General features: G+C 40.3%; 1 protein-coding gene across 2 annotated transcripts in view; it reads left to right on the top strand.

Annotated features, from left to right (window-relative positions):
• Positions 1–27,850, top strand: part of SYT9 (synaptotagmin 9) — a 198,041-nt gene that overhangs the window by 53,408 nt on the left and 116,783 nt on the right. For both annotated transcript variants that reach the window (XM_060605886.3, XM_078433177.2), the window contains exons 2-3: positions 3,809–4,160; positions 14,403–14,949. In XM_060605886.3, coding sequence (XP_060461869.1) covers positions 3,809–4,160; positions 14,403–14,949 — 899 coding nt within the window. The remainder of the gene's footprint in view (positions 1–3,808; positions 4,161–14,402; positions 14,950–27,850) is intronic.

The raw sequence follows: 27,850 nt of genomic DNA, 5'->3' as shown, positions 1-27,850 counted from the left end.
TGAAATATAGCATAAATGCCAAAGAGTATATATAGTGAATACATATGGTTTCAGGATCAATCATAAAACAAATGGCCATGTACCTACCACCTAACTTAAGAAATCTCTTCTAAGCAAGGCTGTTATGTGATTCTAAGCTGATTCTCCTCCCTTTCCTAAAGTCATGGGTCTGAGGTGGGTAGTATCTGTGGCCCTAGTGACTCAACAGGAGTTTTCTAATACTTCTTTCTGAAAAAAGAGAGAAAAGTGTCCAGAGGGTGCCCTGAGTTGTTTAAAAACAGAAGCCCAGATGAGTTTGCTTTGTGGTTGGTATGTCTGTGTAGGTCACTACTGGTTTCTCCTCAAAGGCATTCCCTGGCCCATTGCTAACCCACATGGTACCTTTGTGTGAATAAGAAGAAATCACTTCTGCCATTTACTAGAAATTCTCTTTAATACCTATCTGCACAAAAATCTATAATGATTATGAATGTGACTAACACCTCTAGAGCTTATAGGACACAACCATAATTCACGGTAAAAGTAGTAGGTGGCCATAGCGGTCTTCAGGTGGGCACCATCAGGCATTTACTCAATGCCTACAATGTGCCAAGTGTTCTTTTAGTTGCTTGGCATTCAATGCTGAGATGGATGGGATTCCTGTTCTCATAGATCCCCCATGACTGGACTGGTGAGCAAGCTGTTTTTTGGGTGCATGAACTGGGAGTCAGCTAACAAGCTTGGGTCATTCTTGTGTTGGGTCAGGTCCCTGTGGTTACTAGCAGAAGTGGGTTAATTTAATTTCATTTATTTAGCATGTTGTCTATGCCACGTTAACCCTGAGAGGTTATGCTGTACCCAAGTGATGAGTTCAGAGCTTAAGTCCAGAGTGACCATATTCCCTGGTTTGCCCTGGGTACTGGGTAAAGTCTCTTGTCCCAAGTGATTATTAACATCACACCTCTCTCTCTTAAAGGTGTCCCAGCTTAGGACAATAAATTATATGGTCATGTGTATGAGTTAACTGTTTTTGCCATGGTAACAAACTCCTTCAAAATATTAGGGACTTAAAACATGAACTAGGGTTTGCTCATGGATTTGTGGATCAGCTGCAGCTCTTCTCCAGTCTGTGGATAAGGTTTAAGCTTGCTTCTCATTCTGGACTTTGGGCCTGTGCCACAAGTCTTCCTGTGATAGTAACTAAGTTGAAAGACTGGGCTTTATTTAAGATTTCTTCTCCTGGCAGAAGGTGGGAGCCAAGAGTCTTCTGGTCAGAGCTGGCATGGGCCATATCTCCTTGGATTTTATTGACTAGAGCAAGTCACATGGACAAAATCAACATCAGGGGATTGGGATTTATGCTCTTTCCTTGGTATGGGGGCACTGTGGTGGGAGAGAGTGAATATTTGGTGAATAACAAAAGAATTAATCACATTACACTCCTAAACCTACTGCTTCCCAGTGTGTCCCAACCCCAGCCTTTGCTGGTGTTTTCTAGCAGTGTCTGTGTTAGGAAAGTGCCACAGTGATTAACAGGACATAGGAGTTTTACCTCCATTTGGATTACAGAATGTATTAAGGGATTTCACTATGGTATGGAGCCTGTTTTGTTTTTGTGTTTTATTGAACTAGGTGGGAGTTGATGTTTGCTGTGGCCACCTGATTAATGAGGATAAAGTCTCCTCCTTTCTGTGTCCTGAGCACTACTACCTATCCTAGGAGTTTGCACAGTTGAATTTCCCATACTCCGTGTGAGCTGATGGAACCCAATGGAGCCTGTGGCCATACCACACTCTCTTCCTACCTCATGTTGGGGCTCCATGAGGTGTGATTTCTGGTGCCCTTTACTCTGCCCCCACTGACTCTACTCCCTGTCCTCATCCTTGCCCTTGTTTCTCTGCACCTGGGAGTTTTAATTTTTATTGTTTCCTTAGTGTCCCTTCATTTGCTTGTGTTAAATGTTCAATACTGATTGGATTTTCCTTTAAAACAATTCTAGAAACCTCTCAATGTTATACTGGTTCACTGATGGATTGATGGAAGTCATCCTTGTTTCACATTGTTGTATAGTTTGCTAATCCCCTTTCAGTGGGTTGAGGAGAGAAAGGTGGCAGATTTGAGCTCACTTACCCATGTGAAACTGGAGCCCCAGTGTTGTCGAGCAGAGACAGAATATTATTTCACTGAAAAGGCAGGGATTGATGGGGAGGCGTAGAGGAGATACATTAGCTCCATCACCAGTCCTGGCAGCTGGCATTCTCTCAAGAGCCATTTTTCATGAGGAAACTGCTTTATCATTTCATAAGAATGATCAAGTACCTTCAGAGTCATGTTGAAAAGCACACGGATGGTGGGTGGTCAGCGAGACTCAGTAGGTAAGTGACCTGCAGTAGGAGTTCACATGCCTCAGCAGAAATGTCAGTTGTCTCATGTCATGGATTATCAGTATGCTGTGGATAATTAATATTGGAAAATTAACTTATTCCTAATTTTCTTCTTCACGAGAATATGAGTCTATGAGGAAGGTATGGAATGTGCCTTTCATGTTCCCCATTGTACTCTCTCCAAAACCTAGCCCAGTACCTGGCATGTAATGGACATTCAGAAAACTTTGGCTGAAGCAATGCAAATATTGATGATGGACAGTAAAGGCAAAGCCTGGGAGAATCCTTGGAGCTCCTACGTGTGATGGAGTGCAGTAAGGGCAGGTGGGAGTGTCGTTTAAAGTAGGGCTTACAGCCACCCAGGAATGAGTTCAGGTTGATGTCTTAGCCTCCCTGGGTCTACTGTAGCGTGGAGTGGAAGCCTGGAGGGAGTTGGGCTTTGTTCTGGGCATTAAGGGCACAGCCACTGCACTGCCACGGACCCTAGCTGAGGCCATACAGTCCGGGCCTCAGATGCCGTGGTTGCCTTGCCATATTTGCTCACTCTCACCACTTCAGCACATGCCCGCTCACCTCCAAAGGCCAGCCCCTGCATTTATTTGAATGTTCGATTTTTCTGGCCACTGAAGCTTACTTTGCCACTCGTGCTGCAGGTGGGAAATGCCCCTTGAGAGCTGCCCTCCAATCCATGACTGAAGGGAGCTGACATTGTAAATAGCCCAGCCCCTTGCCCCTTGGGTAACTGGCTTGGTAAAGCCCCCTTCGCTGGCTGCCTTCCCTGGATCACTTCCTTACTCCCCTACCTGTGTTTTCTTCCCCTTCTGAATAAACCACCTGCCCTTGAATACTTGTCTCAGGATCTGCTACTGGGGAAACCCAAACTACGGTGGTCAGCACTGGGTCCTAGGTACCTGGCCACTGGATGGGGGTATTCTTGAGGCTTCAGAGGACTTGAGCTTCATTTTGCTGAGACCCTTAAAATCAATGTCAAAAAGAGAAAGAAAGCACTCTAGTTTCTCTTGTATTAGAAAGTTGTTACTTAAACAATTCCCAAATTTCATTATACAGCTCTCTGAAATGATTGAGTAATGTTTAAGGACAGTTGAAACTGCCCTGCTCACAAAGCCTCAATGATTTGTATTGCTGTGGTGTAGGGTCTCAGTTGACTTGGAGGGCATTCCTAGTCCCCCTGAATATACCCCGTCTCTTGCTAGAGCAGACTGTTCATTGTTTTGAATCATGGCCTGCATGTCACTTTCTCTGTGCTGTGTCTGAGTCTCACCATCCCTGCGCCAGAATCAGGTGACCCGGCAGCATCCCTGGCCTATCTCCTGCGGCCAGCTCCTGAGGGATGAATGGATTAAAGGGTCATTCTGCCTGCACTGTGCAATGGATGGGCACAGGACGAGCAATCACACTGACCTTTGATCTTTGCTTCTTTGCAGATATCTCAGTGAGCCTGCTGACCCTTGTGGTCACTGCCTGTGGCCTCGCGCTTTTTGGCGTGTCTCTCTTCGTGTCTTGGAAACTCTGCTGGGTTCCATGGCGAGAACGAGGCCTGCTCTCTGGTAGCAAAGACGACAATCGGGAACCTCTTAACTACACGGACACAGAGACCAATGAGCAGGAGAACAGTGAGGGCTTCCTAGACCCTCCCACCCCCTGCCCTGACTCTTCCATGAAGATCAGCCACACCTCCCCTGACATTCCCCTCTCGACCCAAGCGGGGGGCCAGGAGAACTGTGCCCATGGCGTCCGTGTACAGCGCCAAGTCACAGAGCCAACCTCGTCGGCCCGGTCAGTAATGCCCCCTTCCTTTCTGACTGCAAGGCAAGGGCCACCTCGTTTCCCTCTATTGGCAGCAGTAGTGTTGGTTAGCCAAGGATCCTGTAACCGAAATTTCACATGTCCATTCAGTTTCAGAGATGCGAATACGGGAAAATGTGGTGCTTCCTATGCTCTAGTGAGGCTCCTTACTTCTCTTGAGTTCCCTGTGTAGGGTCCACAATAATAATAGTCCATAATAATAATAGTTACATTGCCAAGATTAACCATGATAAGTACTAAGAACTTTATGCATTGTTTTATTATAATTCACAACTTTGCATGAGATGCAAAAGTTATTTTCATTTCACAGAAGAAGAAACTTAAGTCAAAGAGTTTAAGTAAAAACATCATAGATTGGTATGCATTCAGGGTTTGGACCCTGATTCAACCAACACCAGAGCCTGAGACCTCTTAGCCACTCTTCCCACTATCCTCCTAGTGCTATTGGACTCATTCTCTGTGCCTCTGACCTAGCCTAGCTGTCACACAGGCTGTCTTTGTAGTCCACAAAGTGGCTGGAGGTCTTTGTGCATCTTCAGCCTTTGTAAGGCCTAGAGTACCCAGGCCTCGGGTCACTTTCTTTCTGTGGGCTGCATGCTCCTCTTTAAGCAGTAGAGAAATCATGTAGTGCAGTGATAAAAACCCAGGGCTCTGGGGTCAAGTGAACTGGCTTTACTTACATGTATGACACACTGGACACATTACTTAACCTCCATATGTTTCCATTTCCTCTTCTGTGAGAGAGAAATAGTGATAATACCAACATATAGGTGCTTTTAAGAATGAAGCAATAACGTGCACATCCTGTGCTTTACATAGGCGGCACCTGGTAAGTACTCCAAACGTGAACGGCCATTTTGATTTCCGTGTTGTTTTTGTCATGATCATTGCCCTGTGGCTGGCCTCTTCCAGGACTCAGATGTTGCATAAACATGCCTTTCACGTTAAACAGACAATTCTCAATCCCCGGATATCAAAATTCACTTTCGACAGGAGTTTTCAAGATAAGAGATACAGGAAGTAGCTTTTTTAAAATGAAAATATTTGCTTGAGCAATAGCCAGAGGAATAGCATGTGCTGTTATTTGGAGAGTGCGAGCACAGTTTGGGGGCATTTTTTAAAAATCTTTTTTATTTGTTCTCTAGAAACGGAAGTAAGATTTTACCCTTTTTTATGTTAATCGAGTTTATCCTAGAGACTCTGCTCATTCACATTAAGTGGGATGGAATATGACAGTTTATAATTTAATTTTTCTACAAACCTATTTTAGCATCATTTCCAATTCTGAATCAAAGAGCTAAACCTAAAATATTCCTCTGTGAGGAAATGGATGGTTGTTTGCCATTTGATTTAGAAGAACTCCTCAGATTTTATCACTAGGATTTCTCTTTAGATATGACTTAAATATAGCTGGAGCTCTGTTTGATGCTGTCATGGCGTTCATGCAGTGGTGTAGACTCGTAATAAAATCCCTTCACTATTTCAATAACTGGAGTCTTTCAGATGGAGTATCCATTGAAATTGTTTCCTATTCAGTTTTACTCTGAATGTTAATTTTTCTGACCTAGGTCCCATCAATACAAGGTGATAGTACTGTGCTTTTATTAGATTATGGATCTGAGGACTCTGCCATGATTCTAATGAATTGATAGCAATCATATCACTATAATTATCACAGTATTTATTCTAGAAAAATATATAAGTACTCTACTTATCAAGAAATGTATTTCATTTAAGAATAAAACCTGTAGGGGTACCTGGGTGGCTCAGTTGGTTGAGCATCCGACCGTTGATTTCAGCTCAGGTCGTGATCTCATGGTTTGTGAGTTCGAGCCTTGCATCGGGCTCTGTGGTGACAGTGGAGCCTGCTTGGGACTCTTTCTCTCTCTCTCTCTCTCTGCTCCCCACCCCCAAAATAATTAAATAAACTTTAAAAAAAAACTTTAAAAAAGAAAGAATGAAAATTGTAGTATCTTCACCACTGATTTATAGAAATTGGGTAGAAGGGGAAAAAAAGAAGAAAGCGAAGGAATTATTTCTATAAAATGAATTTACATTTAGATTTATTTTAGTTTGAGAGTCATGTAATTATCTTTCTGATGGGCAAAATCAAGTTTAGTAATATCTGATCTACCGTAAGAAAACTAAACTCTTTCCAGCTGTGTTGATCTAATACTGATAATTTGTATCATTGTGCATTTAAAACATTCTTACCTAAATTACTACCGACCTAGTTTTATGGGTTATGTTGGGAAATATGTATGTATTAGTTATGGTCTTATCATAATGAGTGGTATATGGTCTTCTCATTCTTTAGGAATTGTGTTATTTATAAACACACACAAAACATTTTTACTGACAAAATGAGAGAAATGAATGAAATTTCCTTCACGTTCCAAAATTTTTAACATTCTTTTTAAGTAATGTTCTCGATACTGATTTGGGGAGGGAGAAGGTACTGTGCTGAGATGGCTCTAAACAGTCTGCTCTGCTAGTTCTTATTTCTTCCTTTTTTTCTTGTAATGCTCCTACTTCCTCACTGTAATCACTTTCTTTCTTACTGCTTCCTTCCTGCAGCTGTCTGGGGACTTGTCCCCAGAGTCCCAGGACAGCTCCTTTACCCAGAGCACATAAGCCTTAGACTCCCAGTTAAGGGCATCCCCACTGTCCCTGCAGTCCCTCAGCATAGCTTCTGTCACAGCACTGACATTGGAAAGCTCACCCTCTCCTGGCCTCTTGATCATGAATATGTGCAGCTCCCACCGATGTCTATGGAATGCCCTAAAGATGAGTTTTGTCTTCTCAGAAGGTTTCTAGTCAGGACGACTTCCTGTTGTTTTCCCACGATCGAGCACATTAACATTCTGTTTCTAGCTAGCTCAGTTACTATTAGAACCCTCCAAAGTCCCTGTTAATTCTTTTCAATTTTAGATGAAATCCCTTTTGTATAATATACTGGAAATATGGATTTGTTTTCAGAATGCTTCAATACTAGAACATTTTAAATATCTCTATTCTAAATATATAAAAATCCCTAGGTCCTCAAAATAGAAGGAGCCTTTGCAAGGCATCTAATGCATTTCCTGATTCACATCCCAAGATGAAAGTCCAACCTGTTTTATTAAGTCGTCTCAAACTTCTTATATAACACTTTGGTTTTATAAAAATTTCAATTACCACACTGCCATCTCTTTATCAGGCCTGTTAGAACCTGTGTGTTATTGCCACAGTCTGCTTCTGTCAGCTCCCCACCTCAGCACCATGCAGCGCTGCCCCAGAGGACAAGGACTCACTAGGAAGCTTTACCTGGAAAAGCTCATCATGTTCCAGCTACACTAGCCTCTCTCCATGCCTTCAGTATCCCCTGCCTTTTCCTGCCTTGAGGCCTTCACGAACAAGCTGTTCCCTCAGCCTGGAGTGCTTTTGTTTTTCCCCTCCATCTCCTTTGCAGCTTTAATGTCCCACCTAAAGCATCACCTCCTCAGAAAGGCCTCCCCACCATCCTGTCTGAAGTATGTGCTCTTTCCTCCACTCCCTCCCACTCTGCATTCTCTCACATGTCACCTTGCCTGCATTTCTTCACAAGATCAAACTCTCTTTCTAACTAAATGATTACTTGTTTGCTTGTTGCCTGTACCCCTTCTCTAATCTAGGAGTTCTGTGAACTCAAAAACTATAGCCGCTGTTTTTCCCTATATATCTAACACCTAGTGCAGCCCTGGCATAGAGCAGACTTTTTATTTTTTGTTTTTTTAATGTTTATTTTTGAGAGAGAGATAGAGAGACAGAGCATGAGGGGCGGAGGGGCAGAGAGAGAGGGAAACAGAATCTGAAAAAGGCTCCAGGCTCAGAGCTGTCAGCACAGAGCCCAACATGGGGCTCAAACTCATGAACTGCGGGATCATGACCTGAGCCAAAGTCAGACACTTTACCGACTGAGCCACCCAGGCGCCCCCAGAGCAGACTTTTTCCATGAATAGCTGACAATACCTTCATCAGTATCCAGCCACTTTTATCATGTTCCACTGACAAGAATGGCAAAAGGCCAGAAGTATAAACTGAAGAAGGGCCTATATGGGATGAGGCCGGTGGAGGGCCTTTTGTCCCAAGTCTTACCTGACTTCAGAGCCTTACACTTAGGCTTTTGGCCTTATCTCCAAACTAAGCAAGCCACAGACTCACAGAAATATACTGACAGAGTTGAAAGAAGATGACAAATATTGAACTTTATTTATTTATTTATTTATTTATAATGTTTATTTATTTTTGAGAGAGGGACAGACAGAGTGAGAGCAGGGAAAGATCAGGGAGAGAGGGAGACACAGAATCTGAAGTAGGCTCCAGGCTCTGAGCTGTCACGCAGATACTGAGGTGGGGCTCAAACCCAGGAATTGTGAGATCATGACCTGAGCCAAAGTTGGATGCTTAACTGACTGAGCCACCCAGGCACCTCGACAATTATTGAACTTTAGATTCGGGTCCCATCACTGGCCACAACTCCAGTAAGTGGTATGCTGAGACTGAATGTTGTAATTACTCTATGAGGACCACAGTTATATTAAGCTATGTTTGTGTGTGTGTGTGTGTGTGTGTGTGTGTGTGTGTGTGTGTGTGTGTTGAAAACATTTTTTTAGATGTGAACATTTAAAACACAACAGTGTTTTGGATGAGTCTTAGATATTTCTCCAAATTTTAATAAACTGACAGCTTGGAAAATGGAAGTTGCTTAGACCTCTCTCAACTCCCATGAGGTTCTCAAACTAGATGTAAATGTGTATTTTCTCTACTGGGGTTTAATTATTGGAAATTGTTATTTCCTTGGCATTCATCTATTTATTCTAGACACTTGTATTAAGCATCTTCAATGTGAAAAGTTCCATATCATATACTGGTAGTAAAGAGATGAAAAAACATATATATATATATATATATATATATATATATATATATATATATGTATATATATATATATACGTACACACATACATATATATATATATATATGTATATATATATATATACGTACACACATACATATATATATATATATACGTACACACACACACACACATATATATATATATATATATATATATATATATATATATGTACACATACATATATATACATATATGTATTGCCCTGACCTTAAAAGATCCACAGCTTAGTTGGGGAAATAGGCAAGAAGAGCCTATTTCCACTTATGCACATTAAAGTACTCAAATTGTTTTCTAGAAGATCATTCTGGCAAGAGTGTATAAGAGGCTTGAGATAGGGTGAAGACTGGCTATAGTGGCTGATTCAGGTCAATAATGATGAGGTCTGAACTCCTGGAAGCAATGGAAGTAGAAAGAGGCATGCGTTGTGAGCTACTTCAGAGAGGGTGTTGGTGGACATAGGATCATCTTAGAAATAGGGAATAAAACATTGGAAGATGACACCAAGATTTCAAACTTGTTTAACTTGGGAGGTGTGGGAGGAAGCAGGTCATGCATCAGAATATCCAACTGCACTTGACCCTACACCTCCACTGGCCAAGGTGTGATGGTTACATCTTTCTTATATCACTCAGCCTGGAGACCTCTGAATCCTGCACTGAGAAAGATCCCCATTTCCTCCTTCCCTGTAGTGAGTTCACTTCTGAGACTTCCTCTTCCGTGTCTGCCTACAGCTCAGGACAACCCAACCTCTTCCTCTCTGTCACCTGGGGAGTTTTCAAGAAGGCAAACAATCCCATCCCCAGCATTTCCAAACTTCCCTGTCTCGACTTGAACCTAATAAAGAAACCCATGTGGTTCTGAAATCATAGTTTGCTTCTCTCTTTCCTTCCCTTGAACCTTGAAGCTCTGTCAACACTGGTGCCCCAGAACCAGGGAAGGGATAGGCCAAGTTTCACCTCTAAGATGGGGTCACTGAGATGATGGCAGGTAGAAGAGTGTAATTTGTCTGTAGTTGCACAGGATATTTGGAGGTGCAAAGGATAGTGGGAATGATGACTGTCTGCTCTCACCCAGAGCCTAGACAGAAGATGTTGGCATATATGAGGAGAAAGCTGTGGGGACAGAAGGGTTGAAGATCCAATTCTGCTGAAGAGCTGGTTGCCAAGGTGGAAACTTGCTTGATTTCCCTACTGAGGTCTACAGCACCAGCTTGGAAGCTGATAATATGAGGCCAAGTTAAGTAACCAGGCTCAGTGAGAGTACCATTTCCTCCATGACAGTTTCCCAAGCCAGAGGCCTCTCTATCTGTCTCTGTGGCTCCCTAACATCTGGTCAGTTCTTTCCCTCTTCTGACCTGCTGTGTGTTAGTGTTTGACTATTTTATCACTCTCCTGGCCAGCCAACTCCTTGCAGGCAGTGGCTAGGCTTTGCCTGTCTGTGCCTTCCACCCTACCTGACCCTTTGCTTTGCACATTCATATTTGGTAAATTGTGGTAATGTCCTCTTACTTAAAATCCAGTGGAGGTAGTTGGCTTTTTGGGTGATGGTTCGGGGACCAAGAGTTTGTTGGAGGACTCAAAGTGGGACCCTGGAACCGGCTAACTCAAATTTGAGGAAAGGAGAGGAGGAAAAGCTTTTTTTTTTATTTAAAAAAAAAATTTCTTTTTTACATTTATTTATTTTTGATAGAGCACAAGTGGGGGAGGGGCAGAGAGAGAAGGAGACACAGAATCCGAATCAGGCGCCAGGCTCCAAGCTGTGAGCACAAAGCCAGACACAGGGCTCGAACTCACAAACTGTGAGATCATGACCTGAGCCAAAGTCGGATGCTTAACCGACTGAGCCACCCAGGCGCCCCTGGAAAAGCTTTTTTATATCTGGGTCCCTGCCTCTACTGACCCTTGGCTGCATCTCAGCACAAGGCTCAGATTCCTTCAGGCATTAAAGTGTTTTTGAGTTTGTTGTAGGAAATCTGCTTTACAGATTTTGTTAATCATTTTTGAAATAAGGATTTCTCCAGGCTCAACCACCAATCTTCCACCTCAGATCTGGGACAAACACATCCCGATCTTTCACTTCTCCACAACAGGAAAATGTGCTCTGCCTGCACTGAGGGAAAGTGGGAGGTAGGGGGAGCTGAGGGTCTCAATCCCAGTGGCTGGCTTCTCTAAGACAGCATCAGAGTGTGACTTATTTACAGAGGACCCCATCTCTCAGTTTTCCTTTGCACCCCCAGTCTTTGGAAACCATTTCTTTTCCTTCCTTTAATTGTGCACATTAAGTCCTGAGAATACCAAAATACAGGACTCCCCAGACCTACTCAGAGGACTGTCTGCTTCAGATCTCTCCTTGTCACACTCATTCTGTAGCATTAAAATTCCAGACCCTTGCCCTGGATTCCTGTGGTTTACTGTAGTCAAGGGCCACCTCCTTTGACCATTTTTAGAACCACCTCACCTGGGGTGACAGGGGCCAGATCACAATATTCTGTTCCATATCTTTCCTTTCTCTTGCTTTGGACTTGCCTTTCGATCCCACCTCCATGTGAATAGCCTATGAAATTATGGGATATTGATTTTCCGTTTCTTCTCCTTTGTCGTCTTCTTATCCCCGTGGCAGCTTCCGTGCCCTACTTGCTCATGTCTCAGCCAAGAGAGCTGCAGAGGTTATACAGGGAGGTGATGAATTACCCTGGTTCCTACTCCTTTGAGCTTCTTTAGTCTACCCGCCCACCCCTCCGCCCCCCAACTCTGGTAATCCCTGACTCTCTCCTGAAAGGAAATTGAAAGCGATTGAAAGAGAGCCCCAGGGAGTGAGAACTGTCATGGCCTGTTACAGTCTGTGCTGTCTGCTTTAAGCCACCACCTTCCGGTTGGATTCAACTGTTTCCCTAACAGTGTGATCCTGAATGGAGGAAGAAGTATCGGGAATGAAACTAGTGATGGAAAACATTTGGGTAGATAATAGTGTTCATATCTGTGCTTGGTTTTTAAAAGGAATCTTCAGCTATATCAGAATTTTGAATGGAGGCATCCTGTGTGGTTGGGATCTTGTTTGGTCTTTGAAGTAAGATCTCTTCATGATGCCCTCCCCAGTCTACTCCCTCAACCCCCTGGCAATCCATTGTGGTTAGGAAGAGCCGAGCACATGGGACTTACTTCTCTTCAGATTTACTGTCTAAGAAAATGTATAAGTAAAACAGAATATGTGCCATTGCTAAACAGAGTCGTGTATTTTAAATTAAAATTAAAATTTGCATGGCAGGCCTAGTCCTACATATAAGACAAAATGTTGCTGTGATGAGTCTAAAGGCAGTACTCAAAAAACCCAAAGGTAGGTTGTTATGCACAGAAAGTCAGCTCAGCAACCAGGTTGGGAGAAAAGTGGTAGCAGAGTGGCAGGGTTGGGTCCAGTGTAGACCCAGGACTGGTGTCCCATCAGACATTGGTCCAAAGAAGGTGGGCCTTAAGGAAGCACTTTTAATATTTAAACAGCATCACTAGACGGTTTCTGGAATGGCTTGTTGTAAGTGGGAACTGACACCAGCCCCAAGTAGGGCCCTTGTTTGAATCCAGACTGGCGGGAAAAATCAGTAGCAGGGGCCACAACTGGTACCACCCCTTTATGGCCTTTGCATAGAGCTGGACACATGCTGTTCCCTGCCAGTCCCTTCTGCCCAGAGATCCCAGTAGAGTGAGACTGGAGCTCTGTTCCGGCACTGCAGAGGGTCAATGTCTGGACAAGGGAGTGACTGAGCTGTACCAGCACAGACAGCTGGTTTTAGGTGTTTAGCAGCATCCCCTGACTGCCCCCCCCCCACTTGAAAAATCGTAAGATGCAGAGAAAACTTAAGATTGTGGATTTCTTTGTAAGAAATTAAAATCTGACAACAGAATCTTTCAGACCACATGGTTTTTGCACATATGGGGATGCATGTGCCTGGGATGTGTCTGCCTGTGGTGGACTGGGTTGGCTCCAACAGGTACATGTGATCGTTCTGTGATTGTGCTCTTGTTGTACCATGTAGGTGATTAATTAGTGACCAGGAGCATAGGTTGAAGATGAAGAGGAATGGTTAGTATAACAACATCTGTATTACCAGGGAGAATAATTTCAGACATGTTTGGGGGTCTGTTAATCCCATTTTCCATCTTTATTTCATAAAGTAGTCTCAAGAAAGGAAAAGAAGACAAACTCAAATGTTTACTCTGCCTCTCGAACTATTTGTAAGTCCCTCAGAGACAGCCTGGCTGTTCTCTTTCACCTACTGGTGGACAGAGGCTACTTTAATTAAGGTTATTGGGAGACACCAGAAAAATATGGTATAGTGACTCTGAGCTGAAAACAAACAAAAATAACATGGAAAACAACCTTGTGTGTAATGACTACTCTCAATTTATGAGGACTCGCACAGATAAGGCAGGTTTCATAGAGAATTTCCGGGACACTACTAACCCAAACCAAAAAGCTTCTAGAGTAAAGACTAGATTCTGTCAGCAGATACTCACTTTGCCAATATCAGTATCCAACCTTCTTTGAATTCCTCTATACGTTTGTAGTAGCTTACCCTTAATTGTTATGCTGTTAGTGTTTATTGCAGAAATAAAACCCTTGCTCCTGATCACTAATCACCCACATAGTATGACAGAAGCACTGTCATGGAGTTGCCAGGGGCACCTGTCAGAGCCAACACAGTCCAGCACAAGAGGACACATCCTGTCACCTACATTCTCACAAGGGCAAGAACTGTGCTCTTGTGAAATGCTTTGATTTTAACCAGTAAGAATTTCTTTACCAATAAAGTTATAAGCCAGAGACAGTTAATTCTATCTAATTTAGAGACAGATGCATTCTTCTTAAGGCAACAACACATAGCTAACTATTTCAATTTCAGGATGATATTATATATAAAAGGTGAATAATTTTATTTTTAAGGCAGTTTGTACAAATCTTTACATTCCACCAACCGAATAGGCTTCTTTATTGGCATAGTAGTTTAGAAAGTGCATTAAACCTTTACAGCTCCAAGGTCACGTGGTAGTAGGTTCGTTTCCTGATACCAAGCCTCGATTTTGAGCCTCAAGCCTTGGGGAACAGCTTACTCACATTGATGAGCCTTTTGAATTTAGGCCAAAAAAAACCAAAACCAAAAACCCACGGATCTGAGCTTTTAACAGTGCATAACTGACTACCTCGAGCCCAGGCACAAGTTTCTGGAAGACCCGTAGCTATTGAGGTTGTAACTTTTCTTCTCTCTTCCTCCTCACTCAAGGCATAATTCAATCCAGAGACAGCTCAACTTGTCAAACCCGGACTTCAATATCCAGCAGCTTCAAAAACAGGAACAGTTGACTGGAATTGGCCGAATTAAACCAGAGTTATATAAGCAGAGGTCACTGGATACTGATGATGGGACAAGGAGTAACAGCAAAGCCTGTGGGAAACTGAATTTCATTTTGAAATATGACTGTGACTTAGAGCAGCTCATAGTGAAGATTCACAAAGCTGTCAATTTGCCCGCCAAGGACTTCTCTGGGACTTCAGATCCTTATGTCAAGATCTATTTGCTTCCTGATCGGAAAACAAAACACCAGACTAAAGTGCACAGAAAGACCCTAAACCCTGTGTTTGATGAAGTGTTTTTGTTTCCGGTTCCCTACAATGACCTTGCAGCACGGAAGCTTCACTTCTCTGTGTATGACTTTGACAGGTTCTCTCGCCATGACTTGATCGGCCAAGTGGTGGTGGATCACTTCTTAGACTTGGCTGATTTCCCCAGGGAGTGCATCCTTTGGAAGGATATCGAGTATGTCACCAATGTAAGTCCAGCATTTCTCCATTTGGGGGGAGGCTTCTTGGTCTGCATGCATACAGATTACTTACACCTTATTTTATTTTGGGGGCAAAGTATAAAACTCACTTTCATGTCTGGATAGCTGTTGTTTCAGAACCTTCCTTGTAACTTCCCAGAAGCAGACCTTTAACAGTATTCATTTTAAAAGTTCCCGGAATTGCTCATGAAAACAGTATTAAAGAGCAACGTTCTCTCTTTTCTACTTTCTAATTCTTAGCTATTCCCTAACTGGCAGTAGATATTATCTGCCCTCCTTGCCTCATTTTCTGTAGAGCTTTCTTAGGTTATTTGTGCTAAATGGATCCTGGCATCCTATTCGCTGTAATCTGCAGCTACGAGACCATTGCCAGGCTCTCTGAGAGCATTATGTCCTTGCCTGTGTGCCCAGGTCAGCTCAGTTGCATTTCCCATGATCAGATCTTCAACTTGAATCCCAGAAGTGAGAATGGTTGACAAGAGTTTGTACCACATTTGTAAATACAGAATCAAAGTGACAGGGAGTTCAGTCTGAAAAGATCTGCAGATATTGGCAAAGCTAATCAATAGAAGGTCAAATCCAATTTAGAGCTCAGGAGAGAGGTCTGAAGGGCTACGGCAGTGACACCACACACCCATGTTTACATTTTAAATGAGATTGCAGTGGTGATATTATTACTCCATTTACATCCTTATCACTCTCCTGCAGACATGTATTGACACTGCTGAAATAGAAGGAAAACTGGACTTTCTTGGGTAATGCTGATATTTTAGAGCCACTTGCTTCTTACATCAGTCCAGATTCCTTCAGGCAACTTTGCTCGCACATCTTCTAGAATGCGAGCCCTTCTGAGGCCAGCATAGTTTTCTTTCTCTGCCTTGGCATCCAAAGAAACCAAGCTCCATAATCCTTCCTCAGCTCAGATGATGATCCAGCTTGAATTTGGAGTCCAGTAAGTGAAAGGCTCTCATCCTGCTCTGGAAGAGAACACGCAAAAATCTCTGTGTGGTGACCAATTACCCACACTAGTCTTCTCACTCTTGTCTGCCTTTGTGAACTGGGGACTCACCCACACTTTGGCTGTTCCAAGAGACATCTTCTCTTCTCATGGCACTAGATACTGGTGCCAGCTTTGTCCTGATACTCACATAAGCAAAGTGTGGCACTCAGTTTTGCTGGCCCTTATCACAAGAATGAAGAAAGGAAAGAAAGAGCTGGAGAAAGCAGAGCGAAGAGTCTGTTTCTGAAGTCTTTTTTCTTTGTTTTGTTCTTTTTCACTAAATCTACCTATAGCACAATTTGCAAATTACTATCATTCTATGATAAGATTTACTATCAGAAAGAACAATCATCCAGCCTGATTTTTCTTCAATTCAGTTGGCTGGTACTTGACTTTTCACATAAATTTTGGCATCAAATTGCCAAATTAATAATTCTTTCTGGTATTTGGACTTGTATGAAGTCTGTAGATTAATTTAGGGAAATTGTGCATCTTTATGATATTGAGTCTATTCATTACCATAGTGTATTTTGTTTCATTTATTTATTTCTGTAAAATTCTAGGGGCGCCTGGGTGGCTCAGTCAGTTAAGCATCTGACTCTTGTTTTCGGCTCAGGTCATGATCACACGGTTTGTGAGTTTGAGCCCCATATCAGGCTCTGTGCTGACATTGCACAGCCTGTTTGGGATTCTTTCTCTCTCCCTATCTGCCCCTCCCCTGCTTGTGGGTGCGCTCTTTCTAAATAAATAAATAAACTTGAAATAAATAAATTAATTAAATTAAATTCTTTCATTCGAGGTTTATAATTTGCTTCATGAGGATCTTGCATGTCTCTTGTTAGATTTATTGGTAGGTGCCATGTTTTTCATTATTTTAGGTACAGTTGACCCTTGAACAACATAGGTTTGATCTGCTCAGGTTTACTAATACATGGATTTTTTTTCAGTAAGTGCAATACAGTGCTATAAATGTATTTTCTTTCCTTATGATTTTCTTAATAACATTTTCTTTTATCTGGCTTACTTTATTGTAAGCATACAATGTATAAAACATATAACATACAGAATATGTGTTAATTGACTATGTTATCAATAAGGTTTCCAGTCAACAGTAGTCAATTAATAGGTAAGTTTTGGGGGGTCAGCACTCTAACCTTCACATTGTTCAAAGGTCAACCATAGTATTTTTTCTAAAATTGCATTTTCTAACTTTTGTTGTTATATAAATGCAGTTTAAATTTATCTTCAATTTGGCAATCTTGTAAAATTCTTATTAATGCTTATAATTTGATTGTAAAATCTTCTGAATTTTCCTTATAGATAATCAGACATGTGACTTGATAGTTTTGTGGGGTTTTTTTCTAATCTGGATGCTTTTATTTATTTTTTAATTCAGTTTACAAACTAGAATTTCCAGTATAATGCCAAATAATAATTATGGTAGTAGTCATCCTTGACTTATTCCTACTTTTAAGTGAAATGTTTTTAACATTTTCATAGAGTATAATTTTGCTGTAGATGTTTTGTGGATGTCTTTACCATATTAAGAATGTATCCCTTGGGGCACCTGGGTGGCTCAGTTGGTTAAGCATCTGACTTCGGCTCAGGTCATGATCTCGCAGTTTGTGGGTTTGAGCCCTGCGTTGGGCTCTGTGCTGACAGCTCAGAGCCTGGAGCCTGCTTCGGATTCTGTGTCTCCCTCTCTGTCTGCCCCTCCCCCACTCATACTCTGTCTCTGTCTCTGTCTCTCTCTCTCTCTCTCTTTAAAAAATAAATAAACATTAAAGAAATTTTTTTTAAAAAAGAATGTATCCCGAAGAAGAAGAAGAAGAAGAAGAAGAAGAAGAAGAAGAAGAAGAAGAGGAAGAAGAAGAAGAATGTATCCTTCCATTCCTTCATGACTAAGACTTTTTATTGTAAACATTTGTTTTGTCAAATGCTGTGATCTTGTGAGGTTTTTCTCTGCTATAATTTGCTATTTTACTCAATTACATTGATCAGGTTTTTAATTTTGAACCAATCTTATATTCCTAGTATGATCCACACTAGATTTGATATATTACCTATTTTGCATATTAAGTTCACTTTGCTAATATTTTGTTTAGCATTTTTTTAATCTGTGCTAATGAGTGATACATGTAATTTACTTTCTCATATGGTTCTTATCTGGGTTGGAACCAAGATAATTCTTGTTTTATAAAATTAGTTGGGGGATTATTTTGGCTACTTTCCTTTTGTTTTTCCTTAGTGCTCCTGGAGGCTTTGGGGTTTGTTTATTTTTCTTTGAACTGAAAATAACTCTTTTAGTCTCTGGCTAGTAGTGAGGTTTAGGTAGTGAGGAAGAGAAGGGAGCAAGGTTGGCATATTTATTCCCCTACATAGCCTCCTTAGGGTATCTGTAGGCTGGCAATAACCTTCAACTGAAAGCCACAGTTCTGCATATGTCTTTGTTTTGCTATTGTTTTTAGAATGTTTTTCTGGGTCTAAAAATAGGGTTTTTGGCATTGCCAAAAATGATTTTGGCATTACAAAGCTATCATTCCATAGTCATCTGACCTCCATTTGCCTTTGAGAAGTTGACTTTAGTATAATGTTTATTCCTTTGTATGCAGTTTTTTTTCCTTTGCTTTCAATATCTTGTTTTCCTCTTTAGTGTTCCATAGTTTAATTGCTCACGTTGCTAAGTGGCTATTTTTATGTATTCAGACTGATTTACAGGGTTCCTGAATATGAGATTGTTTCCTTTTATCAGTTCTAGAAAATTCTCACCCATTTACCTCTTTTCATTTGTAGAAGTTTCATTTGCGGTGTTTCCACACTTGCCTAGTATCCTTAATAGTCTCTTTTTTTTTGTTTCAACATACTTTCAGTTCCCTTTTTAATTTCTTTTACCATTATGTACAAGTTACTTTTATATTCTGTTCCTAACTGCACCAGCTATAATCTTTGTAGCTCTGATTTTTTTGTTTGGTATTTCCATTGACTAACTCATCATGCCTTGTTGCCTCCTATATTTAATGATTTGTGATTGTGAGTTCATATGGCTTGAAACTTTGTCAGTAGAAAATTTCATGTTCTGTGCTTCATGTTCTGCATTCTGAAAGTGCATTCCTTCAGGGATGATTTGTGAGGTAACCAACAGGGAACCATTCGAAACTGAATTTTGAGCTTGAGGGTTTGGGGGCAACAGAGAAGTAGGGTGAATATAGGCTCCAAATGTGTAAGTGCAGGCTTGTATTAATGGTTAGAAATTGGCAGGGGAGACTTTTTTCCTTGCTTTCCCTAGAGCAAGTCGAGGACAGGATATATCTTTAGCTTCTACTTATGCAGGGTAGAAGTTCTTTTTTGTTTATCCTTTAAGGATGTGACCCTTAATCTTTAGGATTCCAGCTCTATGCAGGGTTCTCCCACAGTTGTCTAAAAACCACACACTAAACCACTAGAGATTCACATTTACCTTCATTAAAGCTCCAGTTCCAGGGCTTACTTACCTCCATGGATTCATACTTTCTTGCTATTTCTGGCCACTGAAAAATTGCATTTTTGTCCCATCAGCTCTGCCATGCATTGAAAAGGATTTTGTAGGGCCATCTGGGTGACTCAGTCTTTTAAGTGTCTTGGCTTCGGCCCAGGTCATGATTTAATGGTTCATGGGTTGAAGCCCTGCATCGGGCTCTCTGCTGACAGCTCAGAGCCTGGAGTGTGCTTTGGATTCTGTGTCTTCCTCTCTCTCTCTGCCTCTCTCCTGCTCATGATCTTTCTGTCTCTCAAAAAATAAATAAATGTTAAAAAAAAAAAAAAAAAGAAAAGGATTTTGTAATCCAGTATTTTTACCTGGAGAAGTTTCTGTGAGCATCTACCCTGTTGTTGGAAATATCGTGTGCTACAGTATATTGTTTAAAGATTGTTCAAAAAAGCAGTTGTTACCTGTACTAACTGGATAGTAATCTGTGTATTGGATGTTTGCCTTGTGATTGAATAGCCAGAAAGAACCTTAGAGGTTCTGTAATCTGAAATCCTCACTTGGCCCATGGCACTGAGGTGGAGGGCCATTAGGAGAATCAGCTAATCTCACGTAGCTGAATAATGGCCAAACAGGAATTAGGACAAAGGTTTTCAAGCCAGTTCAGTCAGTTCATGAAAAGATGTTTCAAAATTATCATACATGCTGGCTGGCTTCTCTTTGCCTGGCTATCTCCTACTAAGCTCTTAGATCCCACCATAAATGCCACTGCCTCAGAGAATTTGTATCTGAGACCTGGACTAGAAGGGTAGGTTTTTTTAGTATTTGTTTCCGTGACACTCTGTACTTTTGTCATTACTCATCATACCTTCCCCATTAGACTGTTCTGTAAGTGCGCAGACCATGTCTGGCATGTTCACTGCATGCCCAGCCTCTGGAATGGTGCCTGGAAGTAAAATAATTAATATGCACTTACTGAATAAAATGAAGCTCCTTATGTGGGGCTAATTTGGTGAGGCTCCAGGGACTGATTTGGTTGGAGAGGAGCTTTATGCAGTGCTGAAACCCATAAACTAATCTTTCCATTTTTAAAAAATCTTGTTCTTTATTTCTCCAAGTAGATTATGGGTTTTACAAATGTTAGCAGTCAAATAAAAACTAATCCTCACACCTTCCTGTGAAGAAACAAAATGGCAGTTATTGAGTGTAAAAACAGTAGTTTAATTGGACCTCTCAACTGAAGCTATATCAATCAATAAGAGTGTGATGCATCTCTGTGGGATATGTTTCAGTCAACAAGAGAGAAGACATTATCAGGGGGAAGGTTGAAGTTGAGAGAGCATGAGTTTAGTGGTCTGGGTGAATGTTGGTTGTCATGCCTGAGTCTTGACATTTTCATATACCCCACTCATCACTGACTCCCTGGTGAATAGGCATTGAGCATTCAGGAATCTCTCTTTCAATGGCCCTCTTAGAAACTGATTCAGAGACTTTCTCTGGGAATCTCTGATCATCTCAGCTACACTCTAATTTGGGAGAGATGGCAGAGTTTTCACGTAGTAACAGTGGAAGCCATGAGGTTTCCTCTGTGCCCATATGGACCCCAGTTCAGAAGAGGGAAGGGTACAGTTGACAATAGCATAGACTCTCTTTTAATGTTAGGAATTTTAAAACTGTACATTTCCATCAAAATCTGACTTTGTGAGTCATTGCAAAGTCCCATATCTTTCAGTGGCTGATTTAGGAATTTTCCTGTTCTGTCTTCTAAGTCCCTGAGGCCATTTTTAGACCTGATCGAGGTGTATACCTGGAACCAATCAGGAGGAAATATAAGTATTCAGGGAAGCCAGTTGAATGCAGATGGGACAGGCAGTCTCTGTCACTGAAGAAGTTTATTAATTTAATCGTGTTTCATTCCATTGCACCATGAGTCCGAGGTATTATCATATGATTGTATAGCTATGTCAGATTCAGTGGCATCCTGGTAGATGTGTAACATCTGGCTGGTAGAGGTGGAGGGACAAGAAGGGGACCTGATTTGTAGCATTTCTTTATTTCCGTGGAGCAAATAACTCCTAGCGGCGCTGATTTTTCAAGCTACCAATGTGACATCACTGAAGGTGGAGCTGGCAAAAGATGCTCACATTGGCTCTTGCAAGCTGGTGCCTGTTGATAAGAGCTGGCTTCAGCACACAACTGCATCTAGTGCTGAAAATACTAACACTGGTTGGATAACTGATCCTAAGAGAACAACAATTTGAAAAACCCCATAGAAAGCCCTGGCTTCCAGCTGATGACAGGGAAGCCAAGTTCCTTCCATAATGTGGGTGTGAGTGGAGTCGGCCATCGCCGAGGCTCATGAGCTAAATCTTCACGAAAATCCACTGAATCCCACCCTGTCATTTTTTCCAGTCATGATCCCTCAGACATGTCAACCCCTCGACGTCAAGATTATTCAGAGGCAGTGAAAAGTGGCAAAACTGTAGAACAGAACATCTGAAGGAAGGGATTACTAAAGCTGCAGGTCTCTGACAGAGACTTTGATAGCTTTTATCCTTGCCTAGGACAAAGCTTTTGCTTTTTCAATGAAATAGATGACATGTACAAGAGTATATAGAATGCATATGTATGATTTAATAATAATAACAAAATAACATCAGTCAATCCAGAATTTAGCTCAAGAAAGAGAAAATTGTTTATCTCTTTGAAGCTCTCAGTGTGACTTTCCTCCATCCCTCAAGTTTCCCCAGAGATAATCAATAAACTGAATTTTAGAGCTACAATTCCCTTGTTTTTAAAATCACTTTACCACGTAAAAATTCAGGTTGTTCAGTTTTGCCTATTTTTGAAATTTTGTGGAGAAATTATATTGTATGTATTCTTCTGCAAACTGCTATTTTCAGTATTTTGTTTTGAATCGCTTATGTTCATGTATATACTATAGTCCTTTTTTTTTTCTTTTTTGGCAGGGGTGTTTTAGCATTTCATCGTATAGTGTACCATAATTTATCTCATCTCTTGGGCATCTGGGTGGCTCAGTTATTAAGCATCTGACTTTAGCTCAGGTCATGATCTCACGGTTCATGAGCCCAAGTGCCCCGCTTCGGGTGAGCATGAGCCCTGCTTCTCTCTCTCTCTCTCTCCCCCCCTCTCTCTCTACCCCTTGTGGGATTCTCTCTGTCTCTGTCTCTCTCCCCCTCTCTCTCTGCCCCTTGCTCACTTGTGCCCTCTCTCTCTCTCTCTCTCTCTCTCTCTCTCAAAAAAATTTATCTAGTCTCTTGTCAATGGATATTTGAATTAAGTTTTTTCTATTTCAGGAAATGCTGCTAAATGTATGTTTTTTAAATTTCTTTTTAATGTTTATTTTTGAGAGAGAGAGAGAGAGAATGAGAATGAATATGACTGGGGGAGGGGCAGAGAGAGAGGGAGACACAGAATCCGAAGCAGACTCTAGACTCTGAGCTGTCAGCACAGAGCCTGACGCATTGCTCCAGCTTACCAGCCGTGAGATCATGACCTGGGCCGAAGTGAGATGCTTAACTAACTGAACCACCCAGACACCCCTGTGTGTATGTTTTTTGTACATGTCTCCTGGGAAATATGTGCAAGAATTTCTGTTAGGGTATATACCTAGGAATGTAGTTTCTAGATCAAAGATAATTATATCTCAAGGAGGTTTAACAACAATCCCGGCAGCAGTGTGTGAGCCCATGTTAGTCTGTGCTCCCTCCAACACTTGGTGTTGTGTCACTCTCTAAAAAATTGACCATAGACTCTTCTGAGTATTGTACACTGACAATTATTCCATGCATGAATAAGGACAGTTTTGTTTTTTCTCTCCTTTTGGCTTCTCTCTCCCCACCATCTTTATTGCTTGCTTTATTGTATTTGCCAGGACTGCTGAAACAAAGGTCCACAGAGTAATCTGCCTTGTTCCCATCCTAAAAGGAATACTTTGAATTTTTATACTAATAGGCCATTGGCTGTAGACTTTGAAAACCTGAGTGGATATTGAATTTTATCAGATGACTTTATGAATTTATCTAGATAATCATATGTTTTGCTCCTTTTATCTTTTAATGTGATAAAGTATATTGCTTTATTTTCTAATTTTGGTAAAAACATTACTGTGATAAATCCAACTTGTACATGATGTATTGTTTTTCATATACATAGATATACATAAATGTATGTGCGTTATTCAGTTGTTTGGTTTGTTAATGTTTTGTTAAAGATTTTTGTAACTGAATTCATGAGTGAGATCAGCCCCTGATTTTATTTTCTTGTTTTCTGTTCATCTGGTTTTGTGATCAAAATGAGTTGATGGAGCATTCTTTCTTTTTATTCTCTTGAGGGTTTTGTGTACAATTGAAATCATCTTTTCTTTCAGTGTTTAGTAGAATTGACCCAATCAGCGTTTACTTTGGGGGAAATTGATTCTGTTCCTTTGTTATTGCACTATACAAGTTTTCTATTTCTTTATAAATCATATTTGGTGATTTAGATTTTTCTGTTTTAAATGTATTGACTTATAGCTCTTCATAGTCTTATCTTTTTATTTTCTACCTTATCCCTGGCTAGGTCCTTTTTCTCATTTCTAACATTAATTATTTGTTCCTATTCTCTTTTTCTTTGATCAATATCATTGGAGGTTTGTCAGTTTTTATTAGTCTTTCCAAAGAACCGTTGAATTTTATTGATTATATTTAATTTTTGTTTACTCTTTCTTCTTTTGATGGTATGATTTTTTTTATTCCTTAGGTTTATTCAGTTATTTCTTATTTCTTACATCTCTAGGTCCTTTCTAAACCTATTTTATTGAGGCATGATTGATGTGAAAAACTGAATATTCTGGACAAGTATGCATTCATGAAACCATTGTTACCACCAAGGCCATTGACATATCTATCACCTCCCACAGTTTCCCCCCCATCTTCTCTATTATCATCATTATTATTATTATTATTATTATTGTTATGAGTAGTGGTAATAGTATTATTTTTGTGTGGTAAGAACACTAGCAAAGGATCTACTTTCTTGGCAAATTTTAAATATGCAGTATAGTACTGTTAGCTATAAGCACAATGCTATATATAGATCTCTAGAATTTATGTATCTTACATAACAGAAACTTTAGATATGCGTTTAAGACTATAAATTTCCCTTGAAATGCTACCTTAACTGTCTACAAATTTTGATATTTAATATTGTCATTATTCTGATCTGTTTTCTAATTTCAAGTATGTTTTTTTCTTTGATCTACATATTTTACTTGAAAGCGTGTCTTAAAAATTTCACATTTAATAGTTTTTTAAGTGTTACTGCCCTAATTAGAATGTGATCAGGTATGTAGACTATATTTTGCATATTATGTGATATGTGTTGATACTTGCTTGATGTTCTCTTTTGCCTGTTTTTATATATATGCTATATGTGCTAGAAAAGATTATGCATTACCCACATCCATATTTTAGTAGATATTTTTTTCTGCCCAACATATTGGTTGTCAAAAAACATGCTTAGAAGTCTCCTACTATGATAGTAGATTTTCAGTTTCTTCTTGTAGTTCTATCAGTTTTGCTTCATATATACATGTATATATATGTATTTATGTTTATAACATTGGCACTTTTTATATCTTTCTGGCCATTTGAACCTTTTATCATTATTTAGTGCCTGCTTTTACCTAGAGAAATATTTTTTGCTTTCTAAGTGCACCTTTCCAAGTGCATCTTTTCTGGTATTTATAGAACTATAAACCCTTCCTTTCAGTTAGTTTTGTCTTATATATTTTTTTCTGTTCTTTTACCTGCAGATTTCCTATATTCTTATAAGTAATTGTAAATACTGAAAACAATGTATAGGTGGATTTTTGAAAAAATCCATTCTGAAAATCATTTACTTTTAACAAGTGAGATTAGTCTGTTTATGTCATTGCAAACATTAGTATTTTGGGGTTATTCTACCCTTTTATATTATGCTTATTTTAGTCCTGATATTTTTTCCTATTTTTTTTGAATTAAGTTTTCTCTCCATTTCACTTTCTCTCTTCCACTAACTTATAATCTGTTTGTTCGTCATTTCCTAAAAATTGTGACATGCATGGTTAATTTAATAAACTTAAGGAGTTAATCAAAACTATACTTATATCTTGGAGCCCTCAGCTGCAGTCTCCCTCATTCCAGGTACCATGGTACTGTTTTCCAATGTTTTACTTCTGTCTTGCCTTGCTTTTTTACTCCCTCAGTTAGACATTATAATTAATGTTTTCCATAGTCAATGATGGTTTTCATTTATCACATATTCATCACTGGTGTTTGCCATTTCTTCAGGCTTTCCTTAAAGATGACTTTTCATGTTTAGCACATCCTCAAGATACTGCTTCAAGAGAGGGCCTGTCGTTGTTAGCTCTCAGGATTTTTTTGTCTGGAAATGTTGCTATTTCACATTTATAAGTGAAAAAAAAAACATGACTATACATGTCTTTGGTGGATAATAACTTTTTAAAATTTTTTAACATTTATTATTTTCTTTGAGAGAGAGAGAGAGATTAAATGGGGAAAGGAGCAGAGAGAGAGGGAGAGAATCCCAAACAGGCTCCGTGCTGTCAGCACAGAGCCAGACACAGGGCTTGAACTCAGCGAGATCATGACCTGAGCCGAAACCAGGAGAATCGGATGCTTAACCAACTGCCACCCAAAACCCCCTGGAGGATAATATTTTTTTCTCAGCAATAAATCTGTTGTCTCCTTGCCTTCAAACTCTTGGTTTTGAGAAATCAGCTACAATCTAATTGTAATATACCTTTCTCTTCTCTGTTTTAAGACTTATCTTTGTCTGCAATTCTATGATGGTGTGGATGCTGTATATTTTGCTTAGGATTCACAGGGTATCTTGAGTCTGGGGATAAGTGTCTCATCAATTCTGAAAATTCCCAGCCATAATCTTTTCAAATATTGTCTCTTCCTGATAACCTTCTATCTTTTCCTTCTGGATATTTTTAGACCTACTCACTCTGTCTTTTATGTTTGTTTACTCTTTTTTTTTTATTGCTGATGCATCCTAGGCAACATTTTTAGATCTGTCTTTTGGTTCAGTAAATCTTTCTTTAGCAATTTCTAATTAGCTATGTAACAAATCCATTGAATTTCCCATTTATTAATGTAATTTCCATTCCTAGCAGCTTTGATTTCCAAAGCTTTGGTCATTTGTATAATTACATGATCCTCTTTCACATATTTGATATCTTTTAAAAATTTCTTTAAGATTATCAATCTACTTACATAATATTTTCAATCAGACAATTATAAAATAAAATAATATGATTCTAGACATCACTTCTGCATTTGAAACAAAAGGAAAGTGCCAAGAAAAAAAAGCAATGCTTACTACCTCTTGGAATTTCCATCAGGAAAGAAAGACTTCAAAGTCACACTGATATCTTCTGCTTATTTCTTATTGGCCAAAACTGTGTCATATAACCATATTCACATTTAAGAATGGTTTTGAGGGGTGCCTGGGTGGCTCAGTCAGTTGAGCATCCAACTCTTGATTTAGGCTCAAGTCATGATCCCAGGGTTGTGGGATTGAGCCCCACGTCAAACTCCATGCTGAGTGTGGAGCCTGCTTAATATTCTCTCTCTCTCTCTCTCTCTCTCTCTCTCTCTCTCTCTCTCTCTCCCCCCCCCCCGCCCCTCTCCCCTGTTCTCTCCTGTCTCTCTTAAGAAAAAAGCTCTCTCTGTCCCTGTCCCCTGCTCACATACTCTCTCTCTCTCTCTTAAATAAAAATTAAAAAAAAGAAGAATGGTATTGAAAACATAATTTTTCCATTTTTCATCCCCTATGCTGGAATGTGGCCAGATGAGGGGGTTATAGTGCTGGCATAGTGTCTGCCCCAGTGGCCCAGAGGGAGATGCTCAGCAACATTTCATTGAATCCAAGTCTGAACTTAAGTATCCCATCTAGATGCTCTGGGTTGCACAAAGAGGAGGACAGGGCAGAGACCTGAGAAAGCAGGCTGGCTCTGTTGGGATTCCTGTGTACATACAGGGAGACAGTACCACAGCTCAAAATTGATAGCAGGTGGGGTGGGAGAGCGTGCCTGGGTAGCTTAGTCAGTTAAGCAACTGACTTCAGCTAAGGTCATGATCTCATGGTTCATGGGTTTGAGCCCCACTTCTGGCTCTGCACTGATGGCGAGGAGCCTGCTTTAGATTCTGTGTCTCCCCCTCTCTCTCTGCCCCTCCTCTGCTTGTGCTCTCTATCTCAAAAATAAATAAACACTTAAAAAATTCTTTAAAAAAATGGTAGCAGGGGGTACTGATATTTTTCTCTATAAAATCTACCCATGTTTTGATTATTTTAGGTGGAATTTGGAAAAGAGAACATTTATAAGAGAAATAAAAACATTTATAAAAATATCTGTA

This window comes from Panthera onca, chromosome D1, assembly GCF_046562875.1.
Source record: "Panthera onca isolate mPanOnc1 chromosome D1, mPanOnc1 haplotype 2, whole genome shotgun sequence".
In the NCBI taxonomy this organism is placed as follows: domain Eukaryota; kingdom Metazoa; phylum Chordata; class Mammalia; order Carnivora; family Felidae; genus Panthera; species Panthera onca.
This window is presented reverse-complemented; position numbering and strand designations above follow the sequence as displayed.